Source organism: Dermacentor silvarum, chromosome 10 (assembly GCF_013339745.2).
Source record: "Dermacentor silvarum isolate Dsil-2018 chromosome 10, BIME_Dsil_1.4, whole genome shotgun sequence".
Classification (NCBI taxonomy): Eukaryota; Metazoa; Arthropoda; class Arachnida; order Ixodida; family Ixodidae; genus Dermacentor; species Dermacentor silvarum.
In genome coordinates this window covers 57623685-57637490 of record NC_051163.1, presented here as the reverse complement: position 1 = coordinate 57637490, position 13806 = coordinate 57623685, and the positions used below count along the sequence as shown (strand labels likewise).

Below are 13806 nucleotides of genomic sequence, written 5' to 3'. Positions count from 1 at the left end.
AGACGAATTTAGCAAAAGTAGTTTTATTAAAGTGAGCAACAAGCTGGAGCACAGCTGGAGCTATTTCGACGGGCTTGTAAGCGAAACTAAACTAATTCTTAATTAAGGTCAACACAACAGCAATGTTAGTTCTTTTTAGCTGTTTCAGCATTGTTATAACTACGTAAATATTATTTAACTTTATACGTGCAACATCGGGCACATGTGGTGGGGTGCCATGAAGAGACGCGTGTTGCGTTCGCGTCTCAGAAAGACCCCACGGTGTCAGCAAAATAACTGCGCTGGCATCTAGGAGGCACGGGATCCCAGCAAAATAACAGCCAAGGTGACAACCGTTTTCCGTTTGTTTTGCTGTTGGTCCGTGCAGCCGTTTGTTTTGCGTGCTGCAACAGCTTCAAATTGTCTCCGTTTAGGCGCTCGCCTTGTTGGAGGGACAAAATGTTTTGTATCTTACACAAGTGAAAATTTTCGCGGCTCGTGCCGTTCTGTGAAGCGCGGAAGAACATGGGTGAACGCCGAGAGCCAACTGAAACTTCTCCGGGTAAGTTTTAAATATTGTTTTGCTTGGAACGTTCGTGATAGTCCCGCTGCGCCGTCGGTATGTCGTGGGCGCGTATGTGCGAAGTCACGTGCATACGTGCTTTAAACAGACGTGCTTTAAACAGACCTTAGCTGCATGCTACTGCAATATTCGTGGTCAATCGTAGTCAATGTAGAGAACATCACTACCGTGGTGCGAGCTTTTTGTTTTTTTGTTTTTGTGTGTGAGGAAGTTGTGAGACGGGAAGCTGTTGCTGACTTGGTAGATGAACTGCGTCTTAATGAGCAAAATTTTGCCTCCTGCTTTCAGTTTGCTAAAAATCACCGGGCAACGTTCTTTTGGAGTAGTCAAGATAGTGACTAGCGTGGACTACTGAACGCTCGTTGTGTACGCATGTAAACTACCATAAACATATTAAGTCTGGAACGAACTGAGCTTGCGTGCATAAACTTGTGCTCGTGCTCGCACCGTCAATTTGTGGTGTGAAGGAACAAATATGTCCTACTTATGTTTCGTCTGACCTGCTCGCGCAGGTACACATTGTTGTTTATGCGGCCTTTGTTGTCATGTCAACACGTCAAGTGTTGCACATGTGCACTCGTACAAACGTTTCTGGCCTTGTAACGACACGCTTGTGACGCCGTCACGCGTATACGTCTAATAGAAAGTATTGCTTAGCCGCACTCTTATCTATCTGTGAAGAGTGCGTTTGAGGCATACTGTAAAATGCGCATTTCTCTGCGATGTACAGTCGAACGCCTTTATAACAAAATGTTTGGGGCCTCCGAAACAATTCGTCACTTTGTTGCAAAGGTTGCGCACCACACAGCTGCTCACAATGGAACAGGGACAGAATTATTCCTTCATTGTAGAGGATGTGGTGACGGTGGACTGTATTATCTTACTGCACTAACTCAAAACTAACAGAATGGCGCTTGACAGGAAATTATTTTCTCTGGCGGGTCTATAAAAATACGACAGTAGTAAAAACGTTGGCTTGACTCATTCTGCCACGAAATACGCTGTGGAAAAAGAAAAGAAAAAAAAAATCTAAATCTTTATGCTACATGAAGTTGCAACGGAAAGCTTCCAAAGAAATTATTAGAGTCGGGTATGTCCTTTTAAAAGCTCGTGTGTGTGCATACCATATAAACTGGAACACAGGTTGGTCCGAAATATAGGTTGACCCCTGACCTTTACTTGGCCAGATGAAAGCTCACAGTGTGCTACAGTCCATTATATGAGGTGAAGGGCGACTGTAGCAATTTTTTTCTTTTTGGTAAAAAAATCGCAGCCCATATTTCAGTTTATACAGTGTGCCCATTGCACCTCATTCACTAGGTAATAAATCGTTCTTTACACGTGTATAAAACTGAAAGCACCAATTTTTGAATGCAGTGTAATTTGGCTAATTAATGAGCTAGCACGCCAAGACACTTCTGCCCTTGTAGTACCAGAAGCTAGCCTCCAGGTTAGTGTAGTGCACTTGCTTGAGCGACTGCCCTAGTAAAGTTGTCGCACTGGGTTCAGTTTCCAGACGAAGATGAATTTTTCTTGACCTATCTAGGTCAAACAGTGACTACCTTTATGGTTACCTGTATGGTTACCTTTATGGTTGAAATTCTGGAAGACCAGCGCTAAGACGAAATACACAGAGAAGGACGACACGTAGATTACGCTGTGTGTGTCATTCTTCTCTGTGTACTTCGTCTGAGCGCTGGTCTTCCATAATTTGAACTATGCTACACCAACTGGCCCAAGTTTCCACCTTACTGAAGTACCTTGTTACGTCTCAACCTGGACAAGCGCATACCTTGGACGTTACCCACAAGGCAGTCCATTCATCAGTGCGCGCACCGACAGCAACCGGGCGTGTCATAGACTGTGACGCGTTAACAAAGGCAACAACAACCGACGCCAACAACAATGACGAGGCAACAACACCACCGTCATCCGTGGATATGGTAATCACCGAGAAGACCACACCTAATCCTGACAAGAGGGCCGTCACGCAGAGCCCATTAATTGATGAAAGGGGCCATTGTCGCCCAAAATCGTGGGAACAGCTTCGAGCTCAGTTTCCCAGGAGGCCACGCATATTCAGGAATGTGGGGGCGGGGATGTGACATTGGAGGCGGGCCCGGCAGAACGGTGCATCAACATGGGAGGGATGTTGCAACCGATTCAATGATTGTGATTGGCCGAGCTACCGTCATCAGATTCCCCAGGGCAGTCTCCTAGGGGAGACGACGGTATTAAAAGCGGACACCTGTGGTGCAGCGAGGGTGGTTCTGACGTGTCCTGATGTGAACTCGGATGTTTAATATGCTCCTGATGGAGTGGGCTTCCATACCAGGGGGGGGGGGGGGGGGCAGTGTAAATCATGTAAATTAAACCCTGTTTCCTTCATTCCCACTACCGAACATACTCATCAATGGGCTTGGTGGATTCTTGGCCCAAACGCCACCTCGAGCCGCAACAGCCTTTATGGCATCCTGCCATAGTTGGGAGCTTGACATTTTTAAAATTATCTATTTATTTATTTGTACATGCTGCTATCCCATACGCTAGGACATTGCAGGAATGGACACAGAAGAGTACACTTAAGTGCAAGAAATAATAAAGAATGCTGTTAGGCAGATCCTTCACAAATAGTTTGTGCGACAACTCCCGTAATGCGCGTCTAAATTGTTTCGCAACCCACCAATACGTGGAAAAAAAAACAAAAAACAAACAAGAACAATGGACGGACAGCTTAATATTCAAGAGGTACAATGGGTGGGTAACGCGGGCAGTACAACTCGCAAAGGAAATGGCTGCATTTGGACACATTTGGGCTGCATCTGGGCACTGCCACCTGATGGATTTCTGCAGAACTTGGATCTGTTTAGCACATCGAGTTTTGTACAATAATTACAGTTGCCGTCCGGTGCTAGTGCCTGTGGGAATGTAAATGGAATGCCGCCACTGGAATCTGAACCTGGCAACGTTCAACAGGCGCACCCTTTTGAGTGAGGCTAGCTTAGCAGGGCTATTTGAGGAATTATCAGGCATTGCCTGAGATATTATTGGCCTTAGTGAGGTTAGAAGAACTGGTGAGGCTTATGCAGTGCTGACTAACTGCCACGTCATCTGCTACAGAAGTCTTCCAGATAGAGAATTCGGAGTAGGATTTCTAGTCCATAAGGACATAACGGGCAACATTGATGAATTCTACAGCATTAATGAGAAGGTATCAGCTGTCGTAATAAAGCTGAATAGGAGGTATAGAATGAAGGTTGTACAAGCCTATGCACCACCTCCAGTCACGATGATGAAGAAATAGAACAGTTTTATGAAGATGTTGAATTCGCAATGAGAAAGGGTGCAAACTCAGTATACCGTAGTCATGGGCGACTTCAATGCAAAAGTGGGGAAACAGCAGGCTGGTGCAAGCAATTGGCAACTTCATCACTGGGGTGATGAAGTTGCCAATTTAGTGCAATGATTTCCTAACTTCATCACCCCAGTGATGAAGTTAGGAAATTTTCAGGCGAAAGTTGGAATCAGCTAGTGCAAAACAGGGGTAATTGGAGATCGCAGGGAGAGGCTTTTGTCCTGCAGTGGATATTATAGGCTGATGATGATAATGATGAACCCCTATCATGCCATGGATGAGCGGGGTTTGTCCACACATTTCTTCTAATAACACCCAAGGATTTGGGTGTTATTACAAGAAATGCTCAATGATTTTCTCAGTGAAAATATATATACTTTTCACTTTTTTGTGCAGTGCTGTTAATCTTCACTTTTGCAATTGAGGGTTCAAGATAACCAGAACCAGATGTATATCAAAAAAAGTGCTAGAAGACTGCCGGCATAAATTTCTTGGGAAGGGGGATTTCGATAGTACTGTGGCATGGTGGGACACTAGCTGGTCAAAATCGAATCTCAGTCTTGCGGCATGCGTTACTTTGGTACATTAAACTATATAATTTGATTTGATTTTGGTCAGGGTTGATTCTTGCAGTGAAAATGGTTTGCTGGCACGAATGATCTATAATGTTTAGGCTTTGAAGTTTCACATAAAGTGCCTCCCTTGTCGCCAGCCTCAGAAGACGCTGACGCGGAAGAAGAACTGACCGCTCCGAGGCTCGAGTGTGCCATCTGCCTTCAGAAGTGCATTCACCCTGCCCGGCTACCTTGTGGCCACATCTTCTGTTTCCTATGTGTGAAGGGCATAGCAAACCAGAGCAAGAGGTGTGCCATGTGCCGACAGGTGAGTGCAGTGACCTGTTTCCAGCCATGGTGATTAGCACAGGTATAGCCAGACATCGATGTAACAAACACTCATATATCGAGGGAATCTAATATGTATCTCGGTGATGCCAGCGTTTGACAAATATATGCTTATAATAAATATCCTATTTTGTGCCGGATGTGACATTGTTATATCAAGTTTCAACTCTGGAACCACATAGCTTGAACCACATGGCTGTCAGTCTAGGGGCCTGTAATTCATTAGTTGGAATACCATACGTGTTGTTGTTGTTGTTTCCATAAAGAAATCATGTGTGATAGCGTTCAATGCGGACGCAACACAGAAGCACTTCATTTTTGTGCTAACAAACATATATATTACCAATATGTATATAAAACAACTGAAAATGCTTGATAAGTGATAAGGCCATTTTAAAATAGGATCATAAGGGAAACAAAAAAGTAAAAAACATACAATCATCAGGAAAAAATGTGTTTAATGATCCAACCATTCTGTACCTATGATGTATTCATGTTTACGTGCATTCAAGTTTTAAGTGCAGAACTTGGCACTGTAGAAGAGTTTACAAACACCTTGTGCGTGTGTTCACCTGGAATGGGCTTTCCAGGCGAACGAGCACTGAACGTTTCTAATCGGCTGCAGCAGCGAAGGGCTCATTGTTTCAACCATGAATTTGTTATGTCAACAGAATCGGGCCACAACTACTAGGGTAGGGTTAGGACTCCTCATATATTTTTGTTAAAGGCCAACTGCAGTGAAATGTGGGACTGCCCAAAGAAAAATCTGGTTTCAGATGCTGTAGATATAAAGCAGCCTCTATGCTAGCTTTTACTGCAAATACGAGTGGATGCTCCACGAGAAGTTAACAAAAATAGATGTTTTTGATATTGAAATTGCAAAATGATTTTCATCATTACCGCTTGCTGGCAGTTGTGCACAACCCAGAACATCAAGAACCAGTGCAGCCCCTCGGCAAGACCTCTGAGATTAGGTGGCACCCCTGAGGTTCTGAAAATCTTGAAGGCCATGATCTGGGTTTACCGTATTATCCGCTAACTACCAGCTGCATGCGTCGTCTGCTTAGATGCTATTTAATGGCTCTTAATAAGGAAATTAGCAGCCCTGTAGCCTTGCCAAGACAGCTTTAATAGTCATTACACACTGTATAAGTCTCGATATACTCTAGACTCATTTTATAGTCAACTCATTCATAACCAATTTACCCATATAGAAGTTTGAAGTTTGTTGTAGACTTCCTTGAACAGTACAATGCACTTTAGACACTCTCCAGGATCCAACAAAATTGTTAAGGTGTCCTGAGTCAAGGTTTATACCAAGGTTTGACTTTGCACAGTCTTGAAAAAATTTGGTCGGTGCTTCATTCTGATGGAATGTTTGACAAGTTGCTGTTGTACCTAGAGGTGGGTGAATATTTACACTTTCAGATACAAATAGAAAATAACACAGTATTTGTATTTGCAAAGGAACTATTCAATATTTTCATTGACAGTCGTACCTAATGAAACATTTGGAACAGCCGACTTGAATTCTGGTTACTGTTCTCTTTCTACAAAAAGAAAAAGTATCACAAATTATCAGAAGTGAAACCAAAATTTTTCGAAAGAGTGCAAAAGCAAAGTAGGTAATGCAAGTTTTGCTTTTGATTTCGTGGCAGAAGCCTGCATTACAACCTGTGATTCTTGTTTGTTGTTTATCATTTATTGGTTTTTGCAGTCTAGTCATGTTGCAGCTTTATATTTTATGCTACAACCAGTAATGTTTTCCTCGCAACAGGCCCTTTTATATGTGTCTACGGCGTACAAGCCCTTCAACAACTTTTGTCTTTTTCTTTTACCACAACTAACAATCTTTTTTTTTTTTGGCAACCATTTATTTATTGTATTTCTAAAGCTCTCTTCCATCCAGCAGCTTTCAATTCTTGGAAAGCTTGTTTGCCACCAGGCTCTAAAGATGTTGAGAGGCTATTCCTAGTTTAATGACAATTAGTTATCTTGTGTTTCAAGACTGATTCTTTGTTCTGGTTAGAAAGCTGCTTTTTTGGGGGGATTAGTCAGTAAAGGCATGGTAGCTAATGAGGCAGAAGTAAATATTCCTCCTGCCAATACGTTTATGTGCCTGCAATTGACTATTCAATATTCGATTTGATGTTCAATACTTACTATGAGTATTCGGTTCATATTTGAAAAAATCCTAGGACACCTAATCACTTTTTATCAGTTGTGAATGCGAAAGCATTAATGCCCAATCAAACGCTGCTGAGCGTTTATTCGAGTTATGAACTCCTCGCGGGCAAGCGAGCGCGTTGAGATGCTTGGAGCGTTTTGATTTGGCCTTACCGAGGCGCAGTTAGAACGCAGACGAGAGCTTGCATAGACAAGGAACGCGTGGATAACACAGGCTTCTAAGAGCGAGGGTGACGTGTCCTCATGGCAATGCCCTCTCCCCTCACACTATACCGTAGCAGTGCGTGTACCCTTTCGCCTGCTTTGCTCAGTCCAGGCGCACTCGTGCCAATGGAAATGGGAGCTCGGGTGCCGCTTCACTGCTACAGACGACAGACACGAGGCCTTTTCGCTCAATGGGCCTTTTGACGCTTTCGCGTCAAAATTTGGTAATAGACCACTTCTAGTTATAAACGAGAATCGAAGAGAGTCGTATGGCGAGATTAGATTAGGGAATTTGTTAATGCAGGGTGACGCTCAGCTTTGATTAAGGACAGGGGTCATGGGAACCTGTCATGGTGGCTTGAAGGCTGTGCCATTCTGGTGCTGGGCACATGGTTGCAGGATTGCTCCTTGACTGCAGCGGCTGCATTCTAGTGGGGTCGAAATGGCAAAAACGCTCGTGGGCCAAGGTTTCTGTGAGCATTAGAAAAACACCCTATCTGGTCGAAACTAATCTTACTCGCGCTACGGCGTCTCTTGTAGGCCCTCTGTTGCTGTGAGACAAAATCCTATCCATCAACTCGTATCACTAGAGGTTGGAGAGAGAGCTCTGGGAGAGTTTTGTTCAGTGCTATTTTTAAATATAGGCTCATGATAAAGGGAAGCCTTTCGTCAGTATCTTTATCTGGTTGGGTTACCAGATAATGGTACTTGGGTTACCTCCCCACCCCACCTTCACCGTCAGAATTTCCGCCCTTCTTTATCACCTATTTGAAGAGTTTGAAGAAAACTGCAGCTCCTGTCTGTATTCATCCTTGAAGGAGGAGCCCATCTGATTGCAAAATGTCAGACAAGTTTTGGTTGCAGACGTCTGCCTTATGTTGATGATGTAAAGTTACTGAGGGGTTGTAAGCTGAGCTTGCTGGTACTTATCTATGAGAATACTTGGGGATAGCGTGAAAGAAAGGAGACAAGATTAGACGGCATAATTAGCTTGTGTTGTAAATCTTGTCCAGCCTTTCTGCGCTGTCCCCATGTATTCTCGCAGGTGAAAAGTTGTTATAAAATGCGTCAAGTTTTTCTTCCTTTTCTTTTTTTTTTACCTTAGGAAATTCCCGCTGACTTCACGGAGAAGCCAGAGTTGATTCCAGATCCAGAGGCCGAGCAGGACTCGCCTACCGAGGAAAGCTACAGGTGGTTTTACGAGGGCCGCAATGGCTGGTGGCAGTACGATGAAAGGACCAGCGCAGAGCTGGAGGCAGCGGCTGCGAAGCAACTTCCCAGGTATGCTGTTAGAGCATGCAAACTGCAAACGTTTCTAGGGTTGCTCACGCAATAATTGGGTCTGTTCAATAAGCATTGGAACAGAAACAGAATGCTGGATGAGTTAGAATAAGTTCACAATATACAGCACGAAAAACACACAGACAAGAAATACATATGGGCAGCAAGAGCAGTGTCTCTCTGTAAAGGTTTAACAAGTAGCAATTGTATAATTGTCACATGATTTTAATAAACTGCGAATTGAAATAGTGCAAGCGCTTGTGTTGTGCATACATTACCTTGTCTGTACCTTTTTTTTTAACTGTACATAAATGTTAGATTGTTTGCTTTTTCCAGATTACTACAGATGATAAACATTTTGCCCCGTACAAGCAGTTAAAGTGTTGAAACACTGGGCAACCCTCAACACGGTGGGGAGCATAATGTCATAAGCTGTCGCGCTGCTCCTCTGCTTGCAGGGGGATTGGCGTATGTCAATGTTGGCAGAGACGGTTTTAGTGGCTTACACTCTCAACACAGAGCATCCGCGTAGACGTATGCTGTGGTGCGTGAAATTAAAGATGGAGTCGCTTCATTGCTGCACTTCAACATGTCAAAGGTGTTTGTGCCATTGAAAAATAATCACTGCCAAGCGAACAAGGACCGCCAAGCACCCGCGAAGGCAGTGGCGATTTCAATGTAGCCTCTGTACTGCCGGTGGGCGCAGTGTAATAGTTTACTAGACTAGTTGGGGGCAAGATCCTGCTGTCTCTCCCGTTGAGAGAGGATGTTTTGTACTGGCACAGCAAAAAATCTCCCATACTCCGGCTGATGTCCACGTCAGCCTCTCGGCACCAAAAAAATGTGACATTGTCACATGATGTGCACTCCTTGCTGTGAAGCGAGTTATTGCTCCCCTGTATGAATACCGTTTAAACAAATACTAAAGGCAAACATGATAAAATTAGTTTCGATGTTGGAATGCCCTTTTTATAGGGCTTCATTAACGTTTCTTTCACGACAAGAGACGACTTTGTTGCGGAGAAAAATTGTGATTGAATGGAGCTGCGACATTATCCTGCAGTTCGAGGCACTCGAAATGAACAGTGGGTGTTACATAGCTGCACTCGGGATCTCGGAGGTCATGTTTTGCTGCACACTGCTGCCTCCTTTGATTCTCAGTATCGCATGGGTTTCGAGATATGCGCCATGGAACTAGCGATGAGAGTGCACTATCTATCATTCTACTAACATTCGTAACAAACCAATGTTTTCTGCATTGATGCACAAATGTAGCTGGAACACCCACGGATTTTGTCGCACACCTTGGGAATGAATGGTGTCATCTTGAAAATTTGTTTCAAGTAGATATGCCTTGTGAGCGTACCAGCTGCTATTTGTAAATTGCGACATATATGCCTTCCGGTAAGTAATAAAAGGTTCTAGTGAAATTGGAAAGATTAGTTGGCTATCTGTTTCGATTTCTTGTACAAGTAATGTCTCCATCCTTGAGTAATCTAGCTTGATGACTTGAATTAGGCTATCTGCCACAAGTGATTTTTTGAGATTGTGTAGTGTTTAAAAAAAAAAAAAAGCACCTGGTATAGTTGTATGATTTGTTGTGCTAGACAGTGCTGACATCTTTTTCTACGCCTGTCGTTAACTATATCCATACTGCAATTCTGCGATCTGTTTACCTGGCGGTTTTTCACTGTGTGCCATTTGTAGCAGGGCATGGACCCATTCAAGCCTGGTAAAAGCTTTTTCTCTTCACCCCAAACATCCAGTGATGTTCAAATAAAGTTTGAGTAAAGTGAAAGTCAGTGGATGCTTTTCGAGTCATGGGAGACGACATTTGCCATATCTAGAGTAGTGGATGCTTGTTGTGAGTTGCCACTGGCTGTCCAGGGTGTTTTCCTATGGGGCTGGGCTTCATGTGAAGCTGTTTCTAGTTGACAGCCTCGCTGGTGTCAAGAAAAGAGCGAGTGCTGTGTGGGAAATCTTGCTGGTTCTTCTTTGGCTTTCTTTTTAGATCCCAGCCTGCAGGGTTTTCAGAAAACACAGGGCTGGGAAGGTGCCACAATCCTGCACATGCGGAATTCGTAGACTAAGGGGGGGGGGGGGGGGATGTTGACAAAATAGAGTGGAAGGACGTAGCAGTTTGATTTGTTTTCACAATTCTGCTCCTGAATTTGGCTCATGAAAAGCCAAAGAAACTTCAAATGGAAAAACCTACCAGCATGCCATACACCAATTTGTTTTTTTTTCGCAAAATTTATGTGAGAACAGGGATAAACAGGGATAAGTATATATATTACAACCAAGATTACATATTCTTTTCACAGATCATATGAGCCAAGTGAGGGAAGTTCAATGTAAAGTGAGGTTGGTCTTTTTTCCCCGCCTAATATTAACGTGGAGCAGGCTGCCAAGTGATGTTGGGATGATTGTTTGTTGGAAGTGATGTGTTTACTGCATCCTTTTAGGTTGTACTTTACTTTATTGAAGGAATGGTTTACACATCTCTGTGATGGAATTTTTCTCACATCATGTTTAGTTGTATTTTCTTTGTTTACAGAGCAATTTCTCAGCTAGTTTGCCTCCGCATTTTGCTACTGAATCTGTATTGTTATCTTCCCCCCACTGTAGTACCAATGTGCACTTTGTTTAGTGAAACAAAAATTTTACTGGCCTGATCGAAATATATAAGGAGTACTGGCAACTTGCTGCAGTGACTCACTGGTTATAATATGCTGCCTTTGAGCATGAAGTCGTTGATTTGATGCCCAGGTGCATTTCAGTGGGGGTGAAATGCGAGAACACTAATGTACTAGCGCATTGGGTGTACGTTAAAGAACTCTTCGTATTCAAAATTAATCAGCAGCCCTCTACCACAATGTCTCACAGCCCCTTTTGTTGTGTTGCAACACTAAGCTGCAATCAGACAAAATATCAGCACTGCTGTGCTGTTCGATCACAGTCACATTTGAACAAACTTGAGCGCTTAGTCCTTGCTGGTTTGGACTGTCTGTCTGAGTGGCCTAGAGTCTACAGCAATCTACTGCTGAACACATGTTCATTGGTTCAAATTCTGGCCGCCACAGTCACATTTCAGTGTTGGGTGAAATGCAAAGATGCTTGTGTGTGTCGCGCTTTGTGTGGCCGTTGTAGAACTCCTGATGGTCGAAATTAATCCAGAGCTCCCATTACAGCATCCCTCATAACGAGCACGTTGGTTCTGGATGTTAAACCAATCAGCAAAGAAGTTTGGACTTGCATCTGGTGCTGGTGTCATTCAACATATGTCTTTATAGATTCACATAACCTTTTTTTTTCTTCATTTGAAACACGCAATGCATCCTTGCAGGTGCGAAGTACTGATCGCAGGCTTCCTCTACATCGTTGACTTTGAGCACATGGTGCAAGTGCGCCGGAACGATTTTTCTCGGCGACGACGAGTGAAACGCGATCTAGCTGGTGTCCCCAAGAAAGGAATAGCGGGGATCAGACTCGAGGAACCGGCGCACGACACGACCGGTGATGTACCACCACACACGAGGGAGTGCAGTGCTACGGAGCATTCATCGCATGGTGATTCGGGCACTGCTGCTGAAGGTGCCAGCAGTGCCGAGACTACAGACCTACAGGCCTCAGACTCCACGGTCGAGCAGGATGCCACGCTTCTCAACTCTTCCAACGGAGGAGGTGATAGCATTGTGTCACTCTCCGAAGAGGACACGTCTACAGATTCCTTTCTCGAAGGGACCTCCATTGGCTCATTACGGCTGGACGACGATGATGACGGCGATGGGAGGGGAAGCGGTGATGCGTCATCACCGTCGCTGTACCGCATCAGCCGGTTTGGTCGCAGAAGATACTATGAGGACAACTTGTGATTTGTGTGTGCAGTGTGAAACCAAAAAAAAAAAAAAAACTAAACTCTGGTTCTCTATGCATGACATACATCTTGCATTTAAGTGATGCGTTGAGCAGGTGTAATAAGTGGCTTGCAGTGAAATTTGGCAACTTCTGTTGTTGATCGCAGGGCTGAAAATGTGCAATCACAGAAAATTATGAGTTTTTTTTTTAATGCGAGTGACGACAAGTGATGAAATGTTCCGTAGGCCACAAGCCCTTAGTGTTTAGGTACCAAAGTGGGAAGCATTCGTGTGACTTTTTGCTGGATTTCTTGGTGTTGGTGCTTCCATGGCTGTGAAGGCCGTATGTGTCATGTTTGTTTGTACATACAGCTAGGCAGTTTATTGCCTTTGTGCCTAGTAGGTCCGACTTACCACAAGTGTTCTTGTTTGTCTTTGCACAAATGTTGCTGGTCACACATTTCGTGCTTTGTTTGCCTTGAATAAATGGAAGCATTCTGAAAACCTAATATCACTATTTATGAATTTTTGTTACTCCACTTGGCATTCCGGAACTGTTTGCAAACATTGTGAGAATGCATTATTACATTCACGTTACGGACATAGGCGTATCTACGGGGGGCACTTGCCCCCCCCTACTGTCAAAAGTGGGGGGGGGGGGGCAAAGTATGCCATTTGCCCCCCTTCCCCGCCCCCCACTTTTGAGAGCAGACACTTTCCAACAAAACACAGCTTAAGCAAGACTTAATTTATTCATTTTGGTGAAGGAAGCCGATTGCCAATGTGGCAATCGTAGCCAAGTGGCACACTGTCAAACGCACTGCCAGAGTGTCACGACAAAACAGGTCACAGTATTGATTGGAAATCGGCTTTCGTCATCGAAAAGGAGAAGAAATTATCATCCCGCTTGTTCCTTGAATCATTTTGCATATAATCTACGGCACACAAGATTGACCAGACACTGGGGACCCCTCCCTGAGCTATACGCAAACGCATTACGTCATTCGGCATGTATATAATAAAGACCGCCATGCACCTTGGTTCATTGTGAACAAGGCACCCGTATTGGGTGCAAAAACGCCAAAAATGTTCTCGTTTTTCGTTTTGTTTTTCGGTTGGCGAATGCTCGTTTTCTTCAACCATCTCGCAATTTTTATGCGTTATACACGGCATTTAGGTGTCTTTTCCCGGTATCCTCGGGAAACTATGCGAGGAATGTTGCTTATATTTCTTCGAAGTATGAAGCAGTGTTATGAGTGAAGGGTGATACATTTTTATTCTGTGTAGGTTTACTGCAGCCTTTGTAGAAAGTTACTCATTCAAGCATTCCAGGGTGCTATACTACCACAAATCGAAATGTTTCCCAGACTTCTAAAACAACTGCACGTTATACGAACTTGAAATTTTGTCAGAATATGGAGAATTTTGAGTGAGATGCGTTGCTAAACATTCACGTTC

At 43.8% G+C, this 13806-nt stretch overlaps 1 protein-coding gene across 1 annotated transcript; it reads left to right on the top strand.

The window, feature by feature from the left end:
• Nucleotides 1-331: 331 nt before the first annotated feature.
• LOC119431888 (E3 ubiquitin-protein ligase RNF146) lies at nt 332-12857 on the top strand. Its single transcript, XM_037699333.2, has 4 exons — nt 332-541; nt 4630-4799; nt 8316-8491; nt 11838-12857. The coding sequence occupies exons 1-4, from the start codon at nt 505-507 to the stop codon at nt 12364-12366; spliced, it is 912 nt and encodes a 303-aa protein (XP_037555261.1). The 5' UTR covers nt 332-504; the 3' UTR covers nt 12367-12857.
• The last annotated feature ends 949 nt before the right edge of the window (nt 12858-13806 follow it).

Excerpts from the sequence above, each read along its gene's own strand:
- LOC119431888 (XM_037699333.2), top strand. The coding sequence starts at position 505 with ATGGGTGAACGCCGAGAGCCAACTGAAACTTCTCCGG. Across the intron at positions 542-4,629 it reads GCCAACTGAAACTTCTCCGG|CCTCAGAAGACGCTGACGCG; the intron begins GTAAGTTTTAAA and ends CCTTGTCGCCAG. Across the intron at positions 8,492-11,837 it reads GCTGCGAAGCAACTTCCCAG|GTGCGAAGTACTGATCGCAG; the intron begins GTATGCTGTTAG and ends GCATCCTTGCAG.